General features: G+C 40.9%; 2 protein-coding genes across 2 annotated transcripts in view; one reads left to right on the top strand and one right to left on the bottom strand.

The window, feature by feature from the left end:
• The window catches only part of LOC107186600, a 31,695-nt gene extending 12,755 nt beyond the window's left edge, over window positions 1-18,940 (top strand). The window contains exons 2-8 of the mRNA XM_015574498.1: window positions 691-814; window positions 1,033-1,118; window positions 7,301-7,393; window positions 13,783-13,845; window positions 14,737-14,874; window positions 17,276-17,507; window positions 18,806-18,940. Coding sequence (XP_015429984.1) covers window positions 691-814; window positions 1,033-1,118; window positions 7,301-7,393; window positions 13,783-13,845; window positions 14,737-14,874; window positions 17,276-17,507; window positions 18,806-18,939 — 870 coding nt within the window. The 3' untranslated portion in view covers window position 18,940. The remainder of the gene's footprint in view (window positions 1-690; window positions 815-1,032; window positions 1,119-7,300; window positions 7,394-13,782; window positions 13,846-14,736; window positions 14,875-17,275; window positions 17,508-18,805) is intronic.
• A 2,691-nt stretch (window positions 18,941-21,631) lies between these two features.
• LOC107186459 (solute carrier family 2, facilitated glucose transporter member 8-like) lies at window positions 21,632-24,724 on the bottom strand. Its single transcript, XM_015574321.1, has 4 exons — window positions 24,688-24,724; window positions 24,353-24,615; window positions 22,709-23,132; window positions 21,632-22,269 (listed from the first exon to the last, which is right to left on the bottom strand). The coding sequence occupies exons 1-4, from the start codon at window positions 24,722-24,724 to the stop codon at window positions 21,632-21,634; spliced, it is 1,362 nt and encodes a 453-aa protein (XP_015429807.1).
• Window positions 24,725-25,169: the final 445 nt, after the last annotated feature.

Raw genomic sequence — 25,169 nt, 5'->3', positions numbered from 1 at the left:
TAATAGGGAGACAAATCGATTCTGATAAATGACCTGTCGGGTACATAGTCCAGGAGATCTACAATTACATGTATCGATAAAAATGGATGAAAGAATACCATCTTTGCCCGTTTATTCTGTGCTCGAATGATTTGTTCTACTCTAATGCACTAATTAACACGTTGTTGATTGCCACGGTGGTCACCTATGACCGGTGCCCTTAAATTACTCGAAGAATGAAAAATGGCATTAGACATTTTCAAAATGTTCAAATATTCTTGTGAATCGTTTATACACTGCGTGCCATAACTATAAAGCGACCCTAAAATTTGTAATTCTTATGTATTGTGGTCGATATAAAAACGAACCAAGTATGCCATGTCTGAAATCGTGTTCAGAAACAATATTTCTCCAGAAAAAAATAGATTAAATTCCCTAGAAAAAAGTGGTCAGGTTTTATATTAAGCACAGTACATAAGGACAGAAAATTTTAGGGTGGCGGTATACTTATGCCATGCAGTGTATGTCAAATAATATACATAAAAATACGACAAAATATTTCTCTGGTAATGTTAGAATAATTTGGGAATAAAAGTGTTAAGCATCGTTATAAAACTGTACTTATCAGTCATTGGTAGGTTCGAGTATTAAGGAACACACCACGATTGTTTCTCGGACCGCCTGAATCGAAAGAAATATGCTTCCTTTCAGATTTACTTCACCGTGTTGGCGCTAACCACCGGCAAAGTGCTCCAGGGGGAGAGTCAATATCTGAGGGGGAATCGTTCCTTGCCAGAATCCACCAGCTTCCTCGAACCGGACACCATATCCCCAAGTGAGTATCCCCGATCCCTCGTAATAACAATCCTCGCGAAACTGTGTGTATGGTCAACACATACACACACACACACACACGTGTTCAGCCTGCGAACCGACAAACCGAAATTTCTGTATAAACTGAGCGAATTCGCAATCCGTTCGAGCGAAATATACAGTTAACCATCGCGACAACAAAACCGTTTCTCACCTCTCAACGCGCTTCTGTTGCTTCAGCGACTGTACGGATTAACGTGACCCTGCTTCTCTGCTCGTGTTGCGGCGTGATTTGCAGCGTCCTGCTTCTCTATGGCCTCTTCAAGGTAAGACGTTCCCGATTCTGCCATTAAACACAATATTTCTGTTTGTCCGCTGGGAAAAGGGGAATTCTGCAACGCTTCTTGCTAACGGATCTGTAGACTTTTGTGAAAATGGTGCTCGTTCTATTTTCGAGAAAAAGGATACTGTTTGTAATTTATATATTTTTTTCGAAATACGATCACAATTTGTGTCGGTGAAACATTTATACGGGCTTGTTTGAGAGTTTATTGTTTGAAACGAACTCGAGAGAAAATGGTAATTTTTTTTTAGTTAATTATTCTCACACGTTTATTATAACTAAAGCTGATTGATCTATGGATTGTATTCTGTTAATAAGTTAGTAGGACGATTTACGCTGGAAGCATATTGGAAAATCGGAGTATTAAATTTCATGGTTCAGGTGGTACAGACACACTTGCGGGCTATGGAATCCGTAGGTGTAGACCTCGGTTTTAGGTGATCCTTTGTAAGCTGTTAACATGTGCGTGCATCGTAAAGACAACAACGTGTACCCAAACATGGGTGAATTAGATTATCCGTAGGCTCTTATCAAACACTGTTATTGGAGTATAATAATTTGTGTTCTGCTTTCTGCTATATATAACGATATCAACTGGTCTATCGGGGTCCACATGCAACGATCCTGGTATCTCTGAAAATATCAGCAACACAGCATACTTAACATGTTGACTAACTCATAGTTGAAAAGACCACGTTTCAGATTTAGCTGCAGATGAAGGTACAGGTAGTTGGAAACTGTTTATCGTAGAATTGTTTCTAAGGGAGGGTGGGGAGATTAAAATAGGCACTTCAAAGGGAAGCCAAGAACCACTAACAATAATATTTGATTACATAGAAATTACATTTCCTGAACTGCGCTCTCCCACCTCTCGCCAGATTATGAAAGATTTATCATTACGAGAGTTTTTTGAAATAAGCGATGAATTTGACACAGAAAGTCAATTTTGACGGAAAATTACACTCAAATTTTCTAAAATGATTGTTATGCATATGTAGAATATTACAGAAATATGTTTCGTTTAATTTATTTTAAACGTCTCTTTGGATGTATGTATCTTTGAATGGCAACAAGATTAATATTACTGGATGTAATACCAACAGCAACTGAAACTGTGGCCTTCTACAGTATTCCCTGTATATGAATCTGAACCTGGGGCTAACAACGTGCTTATAGAGAGTAGGACACAATTCTATTCATTTTCCTCCCCCGAAAATTCGATTTCGTGTCGTATACAAATGAACTATTCACCTGTAATGTGTGGACAGTTAATAAACTGTGCACTATACGGAAATATTGGAGTCAAGAGACAATATTTGAGACGACACTTTCCTCTGACTAGCCAAAGCCCCGCCAGGATGTGATTTTTCCGTATCAGAGAGCCCGTGGTCGCGATTCGCTCCCAGACGATGATAAAAATTGCATTGGACCAAGCTGGAGGGCGGATTTGTCCGTCATTTTGGATAAACTAACAGGGGGACCGATACGAGGGCGATAAGACGTCGATTACGAGGGACTCTATGTAGAATGCTTGCTCGGATTACACTATGTACTATGACTTTCTTTAAAACGAAACTGTTCGTGCAGACCTATTCTTTCGTTGCTCCCTATCGACACTAGACATTTCATATTTTGTTATCACTACTTCAACTTCGTTCGTTATAACCCATTCTTCAGTTTCTATGAAATTCCTTGTCGACTAACCAATAACATAACTTTTGTTCTATTTATTATAATATAGTACATAATATTTACGTAATGAATCTTTCGACACGAATCTGGATTTTTTTTGCTCATTTTGGGTTCCTCCTTGAACCTGTAAACTGAGGACAAGTGTACCTTGTCACTCGTATTCAGCTGGATTTTTCTATAACTTTCGTTTTCTTCATTTATTTATTGTAATATGTATAATAGTGTAAATTAGATCTTATTTACGTTTACCTCTAAGTATGTCGCCTCGGGTCAGTTTTGTGTTTTCACAAAATTGAATAGAATTTTATCGATGAATCGCGATTGAAGTTACACTTCAGATAACAATTACATGGAACCTAGGTGTCAGAAGATCCTGAACCACGTGAAAAACGTTTACTACGAATCAATGAATATTCAGTAGAATGTGTACACCGACGAGTCACATTGAAAAAAGAGGTGCCGTTGTTTCGCGAGAAGGGATATGTAGGTCGAGGATAATTATAAAATACAGTCGTGACAAAGGAAGTTACCGTGTCAGCCCAAGGAGAAAATAAAAGTGGTATCTGTGAAAAAAGAAAAGCGAAAAGATGAAGGGGAAAAATAGGTAGGAGGATGCTCTCCTCGGGCGTATCTAGTCAACGAGGGAGGAGCAAAATTTACGAGCGAGATAAGGCTGACGCACCCCCTTGACTGGCATCATCCGACCGCAAAATTTCTCCCGAAATTTTCTCCCGGGATCGAATTGAATCTTCGTTACCACCCCACGGGTATCACGAGGCTATGCAAAGCGGAAATTGGAACGCTTTCAGGGCGCAATGGACCGAAAGATTCCGGTTAGGCGTCTCGTTACCAATGAGGATTCTCTGATGCTTCCCTTAAGAATGATCACTGTACTTCGCTGTACGCTTCTCTCGAATGATCAGAATGAAGGATGGTGTTCAATTATGTTAGGATTTGTTCAATTATAGCCTTTCATCCCTTGATTAAAGTCGAGACGGCTGGAGGTGATGTGTGAGCGATGGGGAGATGGTCTGCTCAGTATCTACCACGCATTCCCCCTTTTCATTCCATAGTGTTCACTTCGATTCGCCCTGATATTGTGTTCGTTAAGGAAAGATAAGTTCGTTTTTCTTGCATCAATCATGTTTTGTTTAGTCGAAGAAACGTCACTCCTAGGAACCAATGTGTTTTCGCTTGGTTTTATTAATCCATGGAGAGGACAGAAGGCGTAATTTAAACCAATTCGCCAATCACCACCTAGTAGAGAACTGATAAATTCAAATATCAACTCTGAACGTCACCACTTTCATTACATCTAGCAAGAAATACATTTAAATTATAATTTTTTTAAATAACCATTTTTTCAAGAGCTATATTGAAATATCCATCATAACAACGAACACAAAACCAATACAGTAAATTACTCACTACCCTGCAATTACCTTTCGAGAGGATTTACAGTTTCCTACGGCTCAACTTCATACGCAGCTTTGTGTACAATATTTTCCTGTCAAATTACTGGGAACGCTTAAAAATCACGACTCCTGTTACCATACACGTTCTCGTGTATTCATGGAATAACAGTAAAAATATTTAAAGAATAGTGTTCAGAATTGTTTCGAAATAAATACAAAATTTAGCTTGATATCAATCCGTCCACGTGGCTAAGAGTCGCGTGACGTCTTTGACGCCGCGAGGAAGCTGCGATCGTGGGTGAATATCAGTTTTCGTCGATGATTTATCGACCCTCCTTCATCGCGGTTATAAATCACGTTTGCGAAAAACGGGACTGTTACGTAAAACGTCCGACAACGTGATCGACCAGGAAACGGAACACCTGTTTGGCGTGTTCGAGCGACAATACAGAAAAACACGAAGCTTTTTCGATGCCTTTCCCGCCCAAGGACGACGAAGGTATTCATTGCTCCTTTCCACGGTCAATTGAAATTCAATTCCTTTTGAATCCACGACACTTTTGCCCGACCGAGTGAAAGGAGAAGGTGCGCCCGTCGTCGGTTGAACGCCGTTCAGTGGAGTCGCTGGGTTCTGTAAAACGGTTACACAACAAGCCTGGCTGAGTGGATCTTGATCTCGAAAGGATCGCACAGTGGTCCAAAATCGTAATTTCGTAGCTCAGACGCTTACTTAGCTCAAATTCTACTCAAAAAATTTTGAAACTTGTAACATTATTCAACGCACTACCTATCGGCTGCATTTTAATAGGTTAAGAAACTATTAATAATATTAGAACTACCGAAGCATTCACAATGACACGTTAGTACTTCCTTCTAATGATGGTTGAAATATTACAACAATGCATCTTCAAAGATCTTTAAAACTTTTACTGCAATATGAAAGTGAAGAAATTAGTTTCCATTTCCATGATAGTTTCCGGCTAGGTTTATCAAACTGCCACACAATACATACCATAAAATAATACAGTTTAATTTTATTTAGACCATTAAATGTTATCGCAAACTTTCCAATAGATACCCTGAAAATCCCATCAAAAAGTAACGAACCCACAAAGTGTTCATTCACAGTGAATCCATCTTCATTCCGCCGACGAGATACCAGCCGAATGCATTTAGCGTTTCCATTAACATCCGCCCGTAGAGTCTCCCTGTCTAATTTCTCCCGCTAGGAGGGGGCATCACAGTTCGTCGTATCAGGCCCTCACGATTCATCAGTGTAATTACTTGGTACGCGTAGTTTGAACGTCACCTGGTCCCGTTGTTTTCACACAGTTCACTATGGGATCTCGCGAATCTTCTATCCCACGAAGATTCTATCCAGCGAAGATTTTATCTCCGCGATCCAGCCGCTAAATATACGGGTTCGGAGGTCGATGTTCTCCTTCCTCCTTATCGATCTGCTCATCCATTAATCATTCCGCGGAACGTCGAAACGGCCGTGTCTATTTCGCGATGATAGCAGCCCGCCAGGAATAACCATGGCAACGTTTCGCAAGGATCTCCATATACGGGCCTTCACCTTCTCCTCCCCCTCCCTATCCTACCATCTATTTATCATTCGATCCTGGTGATTTTTTAAATGTATTTTCAGTCGACTAGATACATCGACGTGCCACGTTTCGCCGTTATCGCGACGGTGGTTTGTTCCGTTTCATCCTGACGGAGACGATTAATCGACGGAGCCTCGCGCGCGGTTTCAATGCATGGACACGAGGGTCGGAGCGCCAAGGCTTTATGAAGGGTGAATCGGGTTTCAGGCGGAAAAATTCGAGGCACGGACGAGATTGGCTTACGCGTTTAAGCCGGCTGGAGGTACCTTAGTCGCGGCTAAATTAGCCCCGGATCGATATAATGTCGACGGATAATGTGTCACGACAAGGGCTCACTTTGTCTAACAAGGGAACTTGGGTATCCTGAGGATTCCGATTTTAATTTTTTTTTTAAATTCGCAGATTTGTAAGGGACCCCGATAGGGGCATCGGACAATTTTTTGCTTTTGCTGATATTCGGTTCTTTGGGATGAAACCACCCTGTAAAGGTTAATGTGTCCTTTCCTATTTTTGTGTATATCTTGAAGACTACAGTGGATATTAAAAAAACTGTTGGGATGAAAGTTTAATGGGTTCTTATAGTCTGGAAAACTTTGCGATGAAATTGTTACGAATTTGTTATTGTCCTGTTAATATCCTGCAGATCACTAAATATCATTTTATAGGACGCGACATGACTTCCTCAAGGTATATAACTACGTGTTTTTAAGTATTCCCGAGTTCAGTAATTTTTTCGCCTAGAGGATATCCGCTGCCCATAAATACGTCGTTGCACGTAACAAAAGTTCCTTGGGTGGAGTTCAGGACCATTTGAATCGCATCCCGATGCAACCACCCGCTGGGGGAGCGCAGTCGAAAGCGGAAAATCGTTTCTTTATGGGCTTGCATAAGCGTGCTATGGTTCAACGGGTCGCATTTTTACGACAGATTGCGAATGGAACCGCGTAAACGGATCGTGTCGTCTCAGAAACGACATCCCCTTTGTCTTCAACCCTATCTCTTTTCCGTTTATTCCTATATTCCACGTCACGAAATATTTTCCTAAATAATTTATTCAAAGGTTTCATAGACGCACTTTCACCAACAAGTGTATTTTATTTTTCATTATACAATCCGCGTCAGTCCGCGCCGCGTAACGCAACAATGCTCATTCCCAGAGAACGACGCAATTGTCTCTCAGCTGCTCGAGGAACTTTCAACCCTTTCTCGTCTCGAGAGCTCGTTTCAACTCTTAACTTTCCGAGCCGACTACGCTTTCGAAACTGGTTCGCTTCGTTTCACCGGTCGCGCGACACGAAACTGAAGAAACGCGGCCGGCTGAAAATGGAATTCGGAAAGAAAGATATTAAAACCGAAGGGGACCGTCCAACGCGATCGACCCACCAGAGTTCGTTCCTCCTATCACAGTTCCATTTATCTCTGTACATTTATAACCGATGGTCTTTCAGGATCAACGTGTGTTCCTGATACCATGGATCATCGTCGTCATTACGACCTGCTTCGTCGACGTGGCGCATTCCTTGTACCTGGTCGTCGCTGTCGTAAGTACACAAATATTCTACGAAAATTCCACGACAATCATACAATCATACAGTCATGAGAATTTAGTTAAAATCTATTTAGACTTCTAATTTCCTTGATTAATTCAGAATCACCGTGAGAACTTCAAAGGAAAAATCTGACAAAAGGTATTAACACTTCCGCAACTTTAAGATAAAAGGGTTCTTACAAATTTCTTATTTTTAAATTAGATCTTCCCTTCGAACTTTTCAAATAACATTAGAATTGCGTATTTCTAAATTAGACCTTCCTTTCTAACTTTTTCAATAACATCATACTTGTATATTTCTAAATTAGATTGTCCTTTTCAACATTTTGAATAACACCAGGCTTATATATTTTTAAATTAAATTTTTCCTTCTAACTTATATATTTCTAAATTAAATTTTCCTTTCTAATTTTTTTGGTCATTTTCAGAATATAATTTTTTATAGTGTCCAGTGAAAGAATTTTCATATCTTTATGAACACCTGTTCCAGTCAAAGCATCTTCATTTACTATAGTTACGATAGAGATATAAAGGAACAATTTAAAATAATTTATAATAATAACGGAGTCGTATTTCTGAGGTCTGTTGCATTTTGTAAAAGTCCAACAATAGTTCAACACAGGCCAGCGATGCTCTTGCGCGCCACCGAACAAAAGTAATACAAGCGTTCTCAGGCAGAAGAAGAGGAGCTTAAGCTTCTCCTTGACAGAACGATCAAGAACTTTTTGATCACCCCGCGCCACCCAGAACCGTGCGACATAATGCGGTCGAATACTTCTTTCCCCGAAGTTTCTTGTCCAAATAGCACGGTCAAACAGTAGACGGGCTCGATTCATCGACCAAAAAACTCTCTTTCTACTGCACATCTTAGGATACGTCTTCATTAGCCATGCAATGTGATGGAAAAAGGACAACCGAGAAAACAACCCCGTTTCCCGTAACTGACAAGGGACATAACTCAAGTGTAACACGTCAATTTTTTATACCGTTTCATACAGAGGTACTATTTTTTTAAATATTTGACACAAATTTTTCTGTAGCTACTAACATTTTGAAATATAATTGTTTAAACAAATTAGTATTTCAAAAAACTATTTAAGTACTTACTTTTATTATTACAAAACACACAATTTTTGGTAACAAACATCTTTTATAAATCATATAGTTTACGAGATATTAAGGAAAATGTTTTTTACACTTTGAGGGTTGTTTTCACCCCCTAAATGTTAATGTCAGCAGCCACACAAAAATACGTGTCAAATATTTTTCCAAATACTATCTTAGTACGACATTAAAATCGAGATGTTACACTCGAGTGATGTCCGTTGTGAGTCACAGTAATTTCTGATCGAATAATCCTCACGCTGAACGGGTAAAATATTGTCGAATTCGTCGGTTCTATCGAAACGTGTAAAGCTAACCTTGCCTCTGGCCCTCGAGGGCATCGACTGGCGCAGGATCCTGCTCGAAATTACATTTTCAGTTTTCGTTTCCCGTCGCTTCTGGACACTTTCGTTGCTCGTTTCCGCTTCGTCTCCCAAGTCTACCCAAGTCTACCCAAGTCTACCCAAGGCGAAAAGGCGCACCGAGACGGCCCCTTTTTTTTCGCCTTCGCCCAAGGATGTTCCCAAGGGTCCGGCCAGGCTAGCAATTATCACGGACATATCCTTTTACCACGCGAAAAAGGAGAATCATACGGTCGGTTCTCACGAAACAACCCGGAGAGAACCGGATGTCGTGTTCACGTGGCCGGAGATATGAACCTCGAGCTTCGTGGGATGGCTCCGGCGGATTTATATTCGTTCGAAAGAAGCGTTTTTAAGAGTCTCGATCGGTTAAAAGTGGTTCTCTGAAAATAGACAACTTTAATATCAGTGTTAAACATGCTCCGAAGACTACCCGTTTTACGTGTTTTTTTTTTTTGCGATTTGGAACCGATTTTGTGAAGTAATATTTGGATCAGTATTTAATAATAACCCTTAAATTCTAGTAAGAAATTTAACACTAGAATGACCAGCGTGTTCAATATACAGACTCCTCTCAATTATCGTCTGGCTTGTTCTACACGATTATTGTCCAGGCGTTATCGAGAAGAATCTGTATACTAAATTAAATTTTATAATACATAGGAAACCGTTTTTTCTCCATGTTTTGAGGAACTTTGTTGCACACTGCAAAAAGAAACGTCGGTTAATTATCCGTCTACGATTTAGAACCCACCACCGAACCACCATGACTCGTTTCTCTCCTTGGACTGTTACAGACTCTCGAAGAGATTAGGTTATGTTCGCTCGAACGCTCGATTCGAGAGCGTTCCGTGTCGAGTGGTATTTTCTCGCTTGTGATTTTGATGTCCTTCGAGAACAACGACATTGCGCCGCGTTTCTCGTGCCACGGGAATGTTTTGTGATCCCCGGAGAGGCGGATTCCTCTTTGTCGGGGCGCGTTCGCTGGGCTTTCAGAGATTTCAAGAGACAGTTCGTTCTCTGTGTTCTGTTGTCCCGCTCTGGTTCGAGAAGTTAACGTTCGTGGAACTAACTGGCTGTTTTTGGTGAGGTTGTCGGTCGTAAGTGATTTAATGGCTTTTGGTGGACGGATTGGGAATGCTTCTGAGGTTTTGTGAGAAGTGAAATTAACTTTTTTTTTAGTTTTTTTTAACACTTAACTCACGCAATGAATCATTTTTGGTGCCTTGTACACAAATTTGTTTGTCATAAAATCAAATCATTTTAGGTGTATTTAAAACGTTTAAAAATAATTTTGTTAACACACAATGCGTTTGCTTCCGATAAATAACGAAATAGTAATCACAGTAACATCATTTTTCTAATGGATGTCATTTAAAGAAGTTTCGTGCTAGCAGGAAATGTTCCAGATATTGTCACTAAAGTGATAAAGTAACTACTGTTTTAGCCTTTCAAGCTTCGATTACATCTATACATTTAATGTCTGTGTACGGCAGACTTATTCCACTTCTCAAAAGTCTTAGGCATTCCAACACTTTGAGAGAGAGGTCAAAATATAGACGAAGACACAGAGTTCGAGTAAATTACCGTCTGCTAAGTGTAATTGCATCGAAACGTGTTTAGAACTCTCAGCTTTAACGAACTCGCCAAGTGGTGTGTAACCCCGTGCTCGATAAACTTTTGTCGTGATACAATTACAGAAGCGTAACCCCGTTTCGCGTATTAATTGCACGAGGCGTAGTACTTTGAAAATGTCTGTCTGTCTCACTCTCTTGTTCCCCATCCAGCTGCGAGGCACGTCTGGTTTTTAGACCCATTGGAGAAGCCCCCCAAAGGGGAGGAAGCAGTCCGTGGGCCTTCCAAGTCGGTCCATTTATTTCAGAAGCTTTCGTCTCAAGGACTTTCTCTGTCTCTCTCTCCGTTGAATTATCGACGTGTTGTGGATAGGCGAATGCAGAATAAGCTTGGATCTCCTCGGAGACCTGAGTGGGAGATCTTGCGTACACGTGGCTCCGCGGAGAGAGCTGCATCAACGGGAAAACGATTTCCACGAGTGGTACCCAGTTCTCCCCCGTGAATTAGTCCTCGCGAAGTCCTGTCAACGGAATTTCTGTGCATTCTTCTCGCCTTTTTATTTTACAACACGCGATGAAGGGGGTATTCCCATTTGAAAGGGTCAAACAATCAACTTTTTAAATTGTATTTTCTTAAATTATAACATCTTGAAAATGTATTCCCAAACGGATATGCTTCAATTCATGGAAACTACGAAGTTATAACAATTTTAAGAAAAAGTACAAGTTCCTTGGTCTTGGTTCGAGTGGAAATAGCCTCAGCTGGTGTCGTATATTACAGGGACCGAAAGACAGGATTCCCCCGTCTCTATTATAATCTTTGGGAACGTCGCGAACGTTGGTATTAGCGCTGTCATTAACGGCGGGTGTCGTAATCGTATTACCTTCTATCTGCGTTATTAGTCTCTCCCAGGATCCTTAATTGGGATTCCCGCAGCCGCCTGTGAACGACGAAAGATCGATCCTTGGGCTGAGTTGTGTTATGTCACTTCGCTTATCGCGCACATATTCAACCTCGAGTCGTTGTACTGGACACACACAGCCACACAATATTTATATAAATATATGTATTTGATAATCATGTTCGCCCGGAAGTACGATTCGCGCGCGAAACAACGTTTCATATGAACCACGCACCGTTTCCCAGCTTCTGGAACCGGGACGAAGGCGGACCCCGGACGAGCCCCGAAGGCGTTGGAAAATTTCGACCTCGTTGTAAAACGTTTTTTACGATCTTCTTATGAAAACCTCCACTATTACAGTACCCCTGTTGGTCCGCAACGTGTTACGGTTTTACGACCGTGGGGTATAAGATGGATCTTAAAAAAGTATAAACTCGTCGCGCGGGAATGTTAGGAACGGATGGGAAATGAACAGGGTGTATACCGCGTGATCGTACGAAGACAGAACGTTTTTGTTATCTTGTTTTGTGTAAAATGACGGAAGAAACTTTTGGATCGGAATGGTTTTCTTATGATTCTGAATTAGGTCGATTTGGTTAATTATATCTAGTAGTGAGTGTGCAAATGGTTGAAATGTGTTTTGATTTTGCAGCAGACAAACTCTGTTAGATCGATTAAATCTGAGTTAGTTTTAAGTTGGGTCACAGTTATATGGAAGCTACGTCTAGATAGGATATATATTGAGTCTTAGTTGCTTGCTAACCCAGACCTAAGTCACGACTTTGTCAACGTTAGGTCTAGATAATTAAGTCTGAAGGTGAGATAATTAGATTAACACGTTCACTATTAGAGTTGTGAATATGTGTAAGGCTCCAATATTTAGATACTCACCCTGCTGTTCTCACCTACTCTTTACGTTTCTATCCCTTTGCATAAAATGATTTCCAATTCTGAAATAATTTGTTCTTAAGAAATGCAGAATGCATTAAAAAGTAGACGTAAAATTTAAACACGTTGAATACTAAGAATAAATATTTAAAAACCTAACACCTATTGAGGTACAATCTTCATTTCGGGCCATATAGACCCTAGGAAAAAGCAAAGTTAAAAAATCAAACAAAGTCAGCCATTTGTGTTATTCATCTCTGCCTTATGTCTTTTTAGTACCTGATCAAGAACGTCAGGAAATTCTAGTGAATAGAATGATAGAAATCTAGGTCTATGACGAACATTCTTAGAACAACACGATGGTAGCAAAAGCTGTTAAATATAAAAACCATCATAAAAACGACAGAAATAAGAACAATGTCAGTAGTGATAGCGTGCGAAGTGGAATAAGTTTGTCTTAGGTCAGACGAACCCTATAGAACAAAACTTGTCGGACTCGTTGCTCCGTTTTTCAGCGGACAGCTCCGTAGATAAGAACCATAAACACGTAAACGGAGCTGCAAGACACAAGGAAATATATATGTATGTATATCACACGTGTTGCATACTAAATGTCGCTCTACACGGGTCAGACGGAAAAGTTCGTTCCAGAATAACAGCGCATCCAACAACACTGCACGGACGGCGGTACGCGCAATCTTCATTAACGTCCTTACTGCCCGTGGCCCGGCGAGCTTTTTCATCGTAAAATAGAAACTGGGTAAAACGAAGCTTTTGCACGGGGCATCGAGTGGCTATCTCCGCTAAGTCGAAAACGAAACGAGAGATTTGCATCGTTCACGGGATTGGCTTTCCGGTCCATGAAAAAACGGAACGTACGGCACCGTTTACAATGCGAAAGATAACTAAAAAAGACAATTACAATTTAACCATTAACTGGTAAGGTGGGATATAAGGAACCCCAAAAATATTTTTTTTAATATTTCATAATCGAGAATAATTGCGAAAGAAATTTTGTGTGGTGAGTAGTAAGATTTGTGTATAGTAATATTTGGGGAATAAATAATACGGAACTGTAACAGTAACGGAAACTGTATTGGCATAAACTTCCGCAGTCTAATAATAAGATATCCACATGACCAGTGAAAGGTTCAGAGAATACATCATTTGATGTCTACAAAGCTCAGAGCATTAACAGAAATTAATCACCCAATTACGGAGACTACAATCGTTATGGTATAGTTCATAGTCGTCGGACGATCTATAGTCGATGTTAAAGGCTTCATGCACCATTTAAAATAAACTTGTAGGAATTTGAACTCATGAAGCTAAATAAATGGAAATGTTATTTTATTCTGATCGTCGACCGATCGAGAACACCCTCTTCAAAGAAAATTCAAGCGTTGCGAATTTGTGAAACAAACAGGTATAGAACAAACGGTTTTTTACTTTTTAAGAATCTGTCAACAGCAGTCCCGGTGATCGAAGTGTCCTATATGTTCGATTTAACATTCGATCAACCGATTAAATGTTGTCAACGTTCTGTTTCAGTCCACTTTCGACCCGACGAAAGTGATGCTGTATACGCTGAACTTCTTCCTTCTCTGCCTGAACGTGAGTACCACAGTTGAATCGACAAAGAGCCTGTGTGGAATAAAAAAACCTGGTTTCGTTAACCTAAAACTGGTTTCAAATCTCGAAGCTTTAGTTTCGTAATTTTTCTTTCATTTTATCGTATCAGAGTCTTTATGTTTCAGCATCGTTAACTCTAGAACTACCTACTTTCGCAGTGCAACAAAAGTGATTATTAAATTCACATTAGAGCCACCTAATCCGTTAAAACGACAGATACCAGATTTCATGACTAAAATCATAAAGGTGCTTTCCATCGGAATTTCTGTTGACCTTTAATTTCCTGTGCATACCACGCTAATTTAGGATTTAAGTAACTTCTATAAGAAATAACGTTTCACAACCAATCCATATCGCCAGCGTAGGTAGTTCTAATGTCAAATTTACAGTCTTCTCTTATATTTCCAATCGATCTATTCGACAAACTTTTTAGTATTTACTGACGGTTATATTTTTTCACCTGAATGTTATATTCATGTGTTTACCTTTTCCCTTTTTTTATGATTCTCGCACAATTTTCATTTCCGACTCGTCGCAGAGAGATAGGTAGAAATATACAGACTCCTCTCGATTATCGTCCGGCTTGTCCTACACGATTATTTTCCAGGCGTTATCCCCACCGCTGAGAGGGGGGGCGTGAAAATTGTCAAGCGTATACGCTGTTGCCCCGCCGCTTTTGTTGCAAAGGTTTGGGCATCGGATAAAAAACGAATTCAAGAGGGACTAGCATTTCTTCCTATATGATTACTGTCCCAACGCGAACCCGAGTTCGTGACGATAATCGAGAGGAATCTGCAATACGTTACGTTATCGGATGTGACCAGTCGCTGAATTACGAGGCTGTATTCCCACGTGTGTCCTTATATACCGCAGATATATTCGCTGTTGTGCGTGATCTCCCAATATCAAGAGTATTTGGCCGGTCATGGGACCGCCGCGGACGACTACGAATACAGGGTCAGTATTCTGAGAGTCTCTCAGCGGAAACAGGAACGGGATAAGGGACGAAAAGTTAAGTGTACTAATTGTATTGTTCAACTGTTAATTGTGTTATTCGTTACGGGGGATACCCATGGAGATCCGGGTATATCCGACGATATACCAGTTCACGGTTGCTTCGAAACCGAATTCTGAAACCTAAACAGGGTGTCCCAGCTAAAATGAGCACCTTCAATATCTCACTTGTTATTGAAGAAACAAAAAAATGTGAGGGGACAGTATTACTTTTTTTAAGGTCATATTTTTGAAATTTCAAGGCCATCGATGTTTTTTTTTAATGGGACTATTTAATAACTTATCTTATACACTGAACGTAAAAGTAATATCTACACAAGCAACGAGATGAAATTTAATCCTTTGCCCTCGATTCTCATCTCCGAAGGGGCAAAAAGGACGGGAAATAGGGAAATTCCGAAAGCAAAGGGTTATGAATACGACGTAAAGCCTCACAGAAACGTTTAACAGGAGTAGCCATCTCACTCTGAATACAAACCACCGTTTATTAGCCCTAGAGAAGTGTAGATACTCTAGAAATGTCCAACCAAATCTCATCCTTTCTTCCATCACGACCGAACCAACGATACTAATAGCGATGGCGAGCAAACTCGCTCTCGAATGGAAATCGAATTGCACCCCCTGTACAACGGAAATCTGGCTCTCCGACGAAATCACTGGGGGGGTTGCCAGCGTTAAAAGGTCCCGAAGGGTGAAGGGTATCGATGTCGACCGATCTTATTATCCAAATGGAAGCTTTCCGCCAGTCAATTGGAACGTGTCCCTCGTTTCCATGATTCTCTCGAAGAAACGACACTCGATCCAGCTCCATTGTTCGCTAATGCACTCTCTCTATCCTCCCAACCGATACCAACCCCCCATGCGATAATCGATTCTAATTCATCACATTTTCGACTGACTTTGATCACTCGATACCGGCGATTTTTCGTGAAACATCGATAATTTCTTGATTAACAAAGCGAACAAGGATTCGAATTGTTTCTGTCTGTTCGCTTAATACCGGTAATTACAGGACGACCCTACTGAATCCTTATCTTTGAAATTTAGGGGGTCGTTATCTTCCTTCTTATGAAATATAGGACTGGGCGCGATGTTATCTTCACGGTGCTTGCTGAATTAGGCGATTACTGATACACGTTTCGTGAGGGAACCCAGGGATTTAAACGTCGGTTAAAATCGGTTTAAATGTAGCGTACTGTTGAAGATGATACAGAACTTGTAGGATGGTAGAATAAAATATTAGATATGTAAATAAAATACCGGATGATCTAAAGTCCAGATATCCCCGAACAGTCTGCGTATTGATTGAATTTCTCGTTTTGATCGAAAATGAAGTCTCAATTCTCCAAAGTGTTTACGAGAACACCAGTGGCAGTCGAAATGTCAAACATCGTGATCTCTCACCCGAATCGCGATAGCAATGAATGAATACCATAACCAACAGTCCATGGACCTAATCTCCACGACGGCGTGTAATAATACGGTCGAATCCAAAGAGGAAATTCGATCGTTGCTTCAGACTCTGATTAATGTAGACTGTGTTGCCGGAGTGACGTTCTACCTGGCTCACGAACACACGCTGCAGCGTGCACGTTAAATCGGACACGCGTGTTCTATTGGCTCTCCTCGAACAGGCGGAGGCTTGACGCCTCGACGTCCTTCCGGCCGAAGGTCCCTCAAATAGGCGTCATTCGGGTTGACAGCCACGAAGATTGGTGACAGGACTGATTCGACTCGGCAGGGCACGCTGTTCGCCAACCGAGAAAACGAAGCGAACCCCGTGTGCAAGATTTATTAGATCCGAGGCTGTATTCGATCGGGATTACGGGCCCCCATGGAAATGGTCGACGGTGTACTCGCGATTCCGCATCTTCGTTGATTAATGAGCTTTCAACGGAAACAAATATATTCCCTTGCATTCACTGAATCTCCAACTATAACGCTACAGTAAAAACTGTTTTCGTCGTTTTAATCCCTAAGTGGATTGTCTGAGATCCAATACAGATAAAAGTCGGATAAAGGTTAACGAGGTTCTTTCATTTTATCTGGAAACCCATTAGAGGACATGACCTACTAAGGACCAAGCAGTGAAATAATACGATTTTTATACGGAAGATTTTTCATTCTCTACAAAATTGCATACCTACAGGGTGCGAAGTAATAATTATATCAGACAAAATATTTCTAAATCTTGGGGGAATTGATTACTTTGTCTAATGCACTTTTAACATACTATAACGAAATTTTAATATACGTAAAAAAACCTGATTGTTCCGTGCATAAACGAAACAAGACCTTGTATTAGCACGTGGCCTAAACATGGACGCCCATCCCTGTGTACACTGTATTTCGCTGAAAATCCAATTATAAAATAGGTCTTATGAAGTGTCCTTTGAAGGTTCCAGCAGTGAGGTACGCGACCCAGCCGCCAACAACGACCGCCACGTCCTGCTTGAGCTCCCGGCGAGCAGCGACCAACAACGAAACCAAAGCGACCGCAACACCGACACAGAGTCCTACGGCGGGTCTGAACGCTCATTCTTTGGAGAAAAGTCCGGTCTCGGGCCGGCCAACGAGGAAGCACGTGCAGTTCCCCGATACAGCCTCGGACGATCAGAAGGGAAAGTCTGGTAAGCCGGTTTATAATCGAAATTTATGATAATTCAATAAATAACCACTTCTTAACTATACTTGGAAGCAAGTAAATGGTACGGCAGCAAACACAAGAACATTTTTGACACGCAAGAAATTCAAAGACATCAACATATGAAAGCTACTTTTAGGGGTCTAGCTAAGTGAAAGTCTTGAAGACTAGTACTGCCTTCAGCATTTCAAAAATTTTCAGAACTTGTCTGAAAAGGAACGTAATTTAGAAAGTGTGTGATTTGTACAGCATATCAAAGGATAATGTGTGAGTTCAATAATCTAGTGACACCTTTTGGTAGCAGCCAGAGCCTAACTAGTCCTTAAGGCTCCCTAGCTTTAAGTCTTCACTGTATCATCAGCTCCAAGTATACACTACATAGTGTTCGATGTCTAGCTGTCGTTTTTCCTGATAATGTAATTATTTCCAAACACACAGAAATTCTACCAAATTTTCTATCATCCTACAGAATCTCTGGGTTGAATGGTAAAACCACGAAACTCAGCAAACAGACGTCAACTACATTAATTCAATATCGAAACCCAGTTTTCATAAGCGTTTAGAGCTCGATTACATAACGCTAATGAACTCCGCGAACCGGACACGCATTGTTCAATTTCCAGTAAATTACATCATCGAAAACTGATCCGATAATTACATCGCCGATTAATTTCGTAGCGTAGATCAACCTCTAATCGATCCCGGGGCAAAGAGTACGAGTACGTTGACCAAACCTCGGCACATCTGCTCGACTAGATTATTATTTGTCCCTCCCGACAGCCACTGACGAACAAAGAAGGACGCCAGGATTATGATTTCCAAGCAATTTAACCCGACTGAATTCGCTTAATCTCGTAGACGGCGTTAAGATCATCGCTTTGATCTCAAAATTGAATCGGAAGCTACTGTGCTCCAGTTTCCTCCCTCCTGGAATGGTGTAACGAACACTGGCTATCTAAAATTGCCTTCGAACGATTATTTGTAGACAGGAAAACTTATTTCTGGATATTCCAGGTTTTTATAAGAGTGATTTAACCTGTTGACTGAGTACTTATTGTCGTGTAATAAAATGGATTAAGATTTATTTCGAACGGGCATAATATACCGATTTTTTTGAATGGGTACATTTAACCCCATGATTCAAAATGTCATATATTGCCCGCATTAGATCTGTATGACATAGGTAACCCAACTTCGCCTACCCTACGCTTCCATTTCATTCAGCTTTCATTTCAGCATCTACAGACGGGACAATCCACAGATTCTTCCCTTTCTCTGTTCCAGAGAGCTCAACTACCATGTTGATACCGAGAAAGGACACCGAGTCCACGAATCTGCTGCCATCGTCGCCGCTGAGGCTCGAGGATCCGAGCACCATTGATCAATCCCAAAAGAATAGTCTGATCCGTCACACCTGAATCCAGACCACCACCTTGTCCAACGTCGACGCTAACAATGGAGTCAGTCGTTTCGCCGTTGCAAGGTGCACGCTGCGAAACAAATCGACCGGTTGGACGCGTCACCGAGTCCAAATGAATTATTTATCCCCGTAGAGGGTGAACACGCGACAACCAGCGTGGCTGTGTACATCCGTGGCCATGTTAGGAATCTAGTCTACAGACAGCGTCTACTTCGGCCACGGATCGCTGTCAACTAATCGAATCCGACGATCGAACAGTTGGTCAAGTTTCACGCGACTCTGGCTTATCGAATTTGCGGTAACGCTGGCTTCGCTGGACCGTTCGTTATCGGGCAACGGTTGCCGTTACATGTCGATCGAAGAGGAACGTTGGGTCGAGGAATCAGTCCGTTTGGATTTCGAGGAATTGGCTGGAATAGAACTTTATGATTTCAGTCTGAAGACTAACGGTGGTAGGAGATTGTTCAGATGAGTCTTCCACGATCCCTAATGTAGTCCTATCGCCGAGCTTTTAGGGAATATTTTAGGGAAGAACAGTTGGACGAGAGCTCGTTGCTCTTGACGGAAATTATTGACAAAAATTAGACACGTGAATCTACTCGAAGTTGAATCCACAAGTTTATAATTGATTTCAAATGTCGAAACATCATCTTTTTCTATCGTACTTGTCGAACTAATGTGTAGATAGCTCGAAAGATGGATCGACAAATATGACAGTATTTCGTTTTGCCGTTTATTTACACGGAAACTTTAACATAATTCGAGAATCGAGTACATCATCGTGTATTTTTACATTCATTTTCCAAGCAACAATTCGAGTGAAGTGTTTCTTTCCATCGCCAGTTTCCTCGAAGCCGAATTCCTACCTGGAAGCCGTCAAGGCAATAAGAAGGGGAAGAGAAACAAGAGCGAAAAGAGGGACGTTTAACAAGCCTATTCTGAGCTACTATAGACTGTCAGGTTTTCTAAGAAAAGTTCATAATAGATCTAGCAACAGAGGAACTCCAACAATACCACTGACGAAGTACAAACTTTACTTGCTTCTCTACATCTTCCTCAAACCTTCTCCATCCACATCGATTCAACAAATACGACTGACTCTTTCCATATTATTATACAAACAATTATTCAAGCTGGTTAAACGTTCAGTCAATAGAAAATCATCATACATCCAGTATTTTCCATGAGACAAACGGCTAATGAAACAGACAGTCCAAAAGAAAATTAGCGGGAAATTTCAACACGAAGCGACGAATACTGTTAGAAAGAAAAATCCGCAAGGAACTTGTTACTCGGCCCAACGTATGATCCAGCAAGAAAAAGATCGTTACCCAAGCGCATGGAGGTCTCGTTCGAGGCGGCAAAATCGAAAAAGTTGCGCGTGATTGATACGGCGACCAAACAAATAAAGACGCGAAGTTTTCCGATTAATGCGAGAATGTGTGCAACACGACGGGGACAAAGGAGGGGGAAGCGGGATATAAATCGAATCGAACGATAAGCGTTTGCTCGAGCGTGTCGATCAATATTGACGCGTCCGATAACGACTCCGTCGTCGAATAATAAGAATCGATCTTTCCGAAGATGAAAGTCTCAGCAACCCCCCTCCCTTCGCGAAATTTTCAAAAATTCGACTCGATCTCGTTTCTAGGAATGTTATCGTTAGGATATAAACTCTTTACTTCATCTAAGGCTATCGACTAGTTCATTCACATGACTGACGAATGTAATTAACCGTATTTTTGTATTGTACATTTTCAGACGGAAAAAAAAAGTGAAAAGTATTTTCGAGCGACCGGCGCGACGTTCATTTTTGTTCCCAAGTGAGCGATCTGTTTTACCGATCCGGTCGACGCAATCGGTATCGCGTTCGAATGCGTCGATGCTTCCTCTTTGGTTCGCGGACTGTTTGAACGGAAACTGTTCGCCTATCCGTTACAAGTACACTTCTGATTGAAAATAAATCAATTACCCGACTGTATCTCCGACTGTGTATATATAGAAATATATTATTGTAAATTCGATCGTGTTACCAGTACCTGTTTGTATAGGATCTGAAGAGGACTTTTAAAAGGCTGTTTAAACATTTTCAATAAATAATTTATGTGGTTTTCTAAGCCTAGATTGCACTTATTCCCAGAACAACGACCTTTAAGTGGCTCATAATCGTATCGAACGGTAGATTCCTAGCTTCACGTTCGATGAATTAATGTTATACTTTTCGTGTGATCAATAGTCTGTAGTAACAATACGATTCATTAGTAGATACATATTGTATGGTACACCACAGGCTATCAGTTTTCAGAAAAACATGAAAGAAATGTGTAATTAAGAAGGTAGGTGGAAAGACTATATTTTATAGATTCTTTTTATCTACTCCTAGACAAAGAAAGGTCAAATAATCCTCAGTCATCCTGTGTACCATCACTCTTTCTGGACATTTACTGTCTCCTGGACCGTATCGAAGATGAAACGTCAAAGAATCCTAACTCATCCTGCACCGTTACTCTTTTGTCGTTCTCCCCTTAACATCCGCCATATTGCCATCAATGTCTCGAGGCAGGAGAGCTATCAACAATACGATCTATCAACAAACTATGTAATACAAATATTTTTATTGGAGGATTTTTAAAATTCCCTAGCACACAACTGGATCCTCAAACTGGTGAAGTTTCAAAATGTGGCAGAAGTCACATTTTCTTCCTAACGATCCTCTCCTCTATCCTCGAAAGTGACATGCGCTTTGTCTCCGGCAGGTAAATCGTTAGAAAGATGATCCCAAGAGCGTTCAACGCGGAAATGATCCAGAAAGCAACGTACATACTGTGCTCGAACGCGACGACGCTGCAAATCCAGACCAGAACGAACGACCACAACAAGTTCAAGCAGAAGCAAAGACCGATGCACGTCGCCTTCGCGTACATCGGGAATACTTCGTTCATGATCACGAATGGTACGCTGGTTAAACCCAACGACACGCTAACTGCGTAGACTAGAATCGCCGTGAAGGCTAGCCAATTCAAGCTATCGACGTCGATGTTGTTCTCCAGCATGCAGAAATAAACTCCTAACAGAAAACTGGATATAACGACGCCCACGACGGAAATGATCATCAATGGCTTGCGTCCCATACGATCCACGTGGCCGATGCACAAGCAATAAGTGATCAGTTGCATGACCGCCAGGACGATGCTCATGTAGGTCTCTTGCGAGTCAACGTTGTGGATCTTCTTGAAGATCGGCTGAGTGTAGGCGATCAGAATTATGGAGCCGGAGAATGCTTGCAGCGTCATGACACAGACGCCTATTAGAATCGCTCTTCTTCCACCTGAAACTTGAAAAGACCGTATAAATAATTGCTAGAAAGTTTGGTAATATTTCAAAGGTAACAGAATATTTTCAATGATAACATTTAAAGGGAACAGTTTAGTTGATCTTTAACGTACTTATTTGGGTAACCGGAGGACAATCTACAATTACCTAAGGTCCTTTGGATTAATTGAACCATCTAAACCATCAATTTTTATAAAAATCGTATTTATCTATGCACAGAAATTAGTATATTAAAAGAAAAGAATGACCAGAAGTAACTTGATACTTTTACAAAAAAAAAGTTTATCATCTTATAAAATCTTTTGAGCCTACTATTATTTTCAAATTTCCCGCCAGTGGCTTCACTGAAGAATGAACAATTAGAGGTTACAACGAACAATTTTCTTAGAACGAATTGAAGGAAAATGGAGAGGACATTCTATTAGAAGCGTCACCTGCTTTGGACATCAGATCCAAGATGGCCGACACCACTCCAGTATTCCGGGGCTCGCACTCCACTGATCTCATTATCGAGTCCATTTCCTCCGAGACCCCCCCAGTGCCGCGTAAGAACATGAGTGAGTCCATGGCAGGTGCGTAACGTTTCCGTCGTAGAAGGTAGTACGGGGTTTCGGGAAACCAGACGAATATCAGGAACTGTAGCGTCGTTAACGACATCCCCGCGTAAGCGTACTCCGCCATAGTGGTGAACGAGCCGATTACGTAGCCAAGAAGACTACCGCAATAATCCATCATCACGAAAAAGCTTCCGAGAGCCCCGCGTATGTGGGGCGGAGCGATCTCTGTCACGTATATAGAGCCAGCTGTGAAGACCATGCCACTGCCTATGCCGCCTATAATGCGAGCCGCGTACAGAGTCTAAAAGTTTATGGTAATGGTAAAGTGGATGGAACGCTTCAACTTACATATGGATTTTAGGATCAAGGAATAATGTGGCTCTTTGTGGAGAATACGAATTTTTCATTATTACTTTTTTAAAATATAGCTTTAGAGATACGGGAGATTAATATTTGAGATTTTAATACCCTGACGGGTCTGAAAGTTGATGAAAATGGTAAAGTAGAGGAATAGAGGACTTGTTTGTGGATAACCAGAAGAATTATTCGTCACGATTTTTGAAAAGTATGAATTTAAAGATTGTGGATTAATATTTAACATGGTAATAGTTTGGTGATTCTGAAGTTTAATGAACATGATAAGGAAGCTGCGCTTGATCTAGCCTATTGAGCTAATAAGTGAGGAATCCAGAACTCGATCATTGGGGGTTTGTAGAAGTTTACATTTAAAAACTGTGGATTAAAATTTACAATTTAAGCATCTCGACAACAAGTGGGTTTAAATTATTTGAGACCACATTTTCATAAAAAGTGTGATTAATCAAGCCGGATTCTAACATTGCTTAAGAACTAAGCTCCGTCCATGGCCTTGCAACAATATACAAACATATCTGCTAAAAAGTTTCCAAATGTTTATTCAGCTTGCAACATCACAAGGTATAAAAAGCGACACGAATTAATTGAGCGAGCCGTCAAAGAGCGAACAAACGACAGCGCCACTGAAACGATCAGACGTCGAAGCCGGAACACACGAATTACCGTCAAAGCTTTTGTTTCCTAATCATTGAAGCACAATTGTCTGTTTACTTCCTATCGTTCAGTCGTTTACATAGTAATGTAATTCTCGCCGTTTGGCATTGAATTCTCAAATTCGAGCCCCAAAATCACCAAGCAGTACCAGCTAAAGCCAAAATATTACCATTTACATACAAATGAAGTTCACTTGACATTCGCACTAATTTTCGAAAATTCCATTCTACCGACAAACAAATCGCATAAAAATAAAACACAAATACAATCCTCAATTTCAAGCCGAGTCGGACCTTGAACTGCAAGGTCTTATTGTTCGACACGATTTTTACGAAAAAGCATTAATATTACCGATTAAAAGGACTAATATTACCGACTTTTTTCCAAACAGATAATTATTTGCCACTTGCAAAAGCAAGGGTTTGTCAAAATTGTTAACAATGATAATTTTGGATTACGTCAATTGAAGAACAATAGCTTTCATGAACAGACCGTAATCGACGAGCCCCAGGCAATCAGCGACCAGCTCGAAATGGCAGGCACAATGGCGATCAGTATCGTGATTTTTCGGCCGAGGTGATCGACAATAAACGTCGAGAGCAGACACCCGAATGCCATTCCAAGCTTCAGCAACGACACCGTCCAAGACGCCTCGTTTCGGCTGATCCTCAAAGTCGAATCCTCGGCCATCAATTTCGGTATCATCGGCGACGGCCATCCCAGTAGCATCCCCGTGGCCACCTGGACCAGGCTCACTGTCTTCGAGTAATATTCGTTAATGCGATTTATTCATCGATCGAAACGGTTTTCACGATCGGTTCTCTTACCCACGAAAGTCACCGCGTAAAGTCTTACGTTCGACATACTTGCAACTGCCACGTGACACGTCGATGGAAAGGCGACACTAGGTTTTTCCAGTGCATACAAATACCGCCGATAAATGTTTGTAGTCGGTGACAACGACCGGTTCTAACTGTTGAGCTCGAGGACAGGTATTACGTTAGTATCAATGTCGTTAGCCGAGGGTATACTGGGTGTTCGTGTTAGTATTCACCAAGAACTGCTTTCGTTAAAGAATTAATGAAAGGAAGACCAAAGAAACTCAGGTTTCACTTTTGATTGCATTGTACAGTAGTAGTCTACTATTTTGTTGTGGTTAGATATCAATGTGTGCAAGCAGGAAAGTTGATAATACTAAATACATGTAAAAAAAAAATTCATCAACTGTTATATTGTGTTCATTTAAAATTCTTGAATATTGGGAATATGGAATACTGGTAATATGAAACATCAATAATATGGAATATTG

Source organism: Dufourea novaeangliae, unplaced genomic scaffold (assembly GCF_001272555.1).
Source record: "Dufourea novaeangliae isolate 0120121106 unplaced genomic scaffold, ASM127255v1 scaffold65, whole genome shotgun sequence".
NCBI lineage: Eukaryota > Metazoa > Arthropoda > Insecta > Hymenoptera > Halictidae > Dufourea > Dufourea novaeangliae.
The sequence above is the reverse complement of the archived record's forward strand: the minus strand, read 5'-3'. Positions and strand labels throughout refer to the sequence as shown.

Bases quoted from the DNA above. Each gene is read 5' to 3' on its own strand.
- LOC107186459 (XM_015574321.1), bottom strand. From the start codon at position 24,724: ATGTCGAACGTAAGACTTTACGCGGTGACTTTCGTGG. The intron at 24,616-24,687 runs GTAAGAGAACCG...ACTCGAAGACAG, and splicing joins TTACGCGGTGACTTTCGTGG to TGAGCCTGGTCCAGGTGGCC. The intron at 22,270-22,708 runs GTGACGCTTCTA...TTCAAGTTTCAG, and splicing joins GGATCTGATGTCCAAAGCAG to GTGGAAGAAGAGCGATTCTA.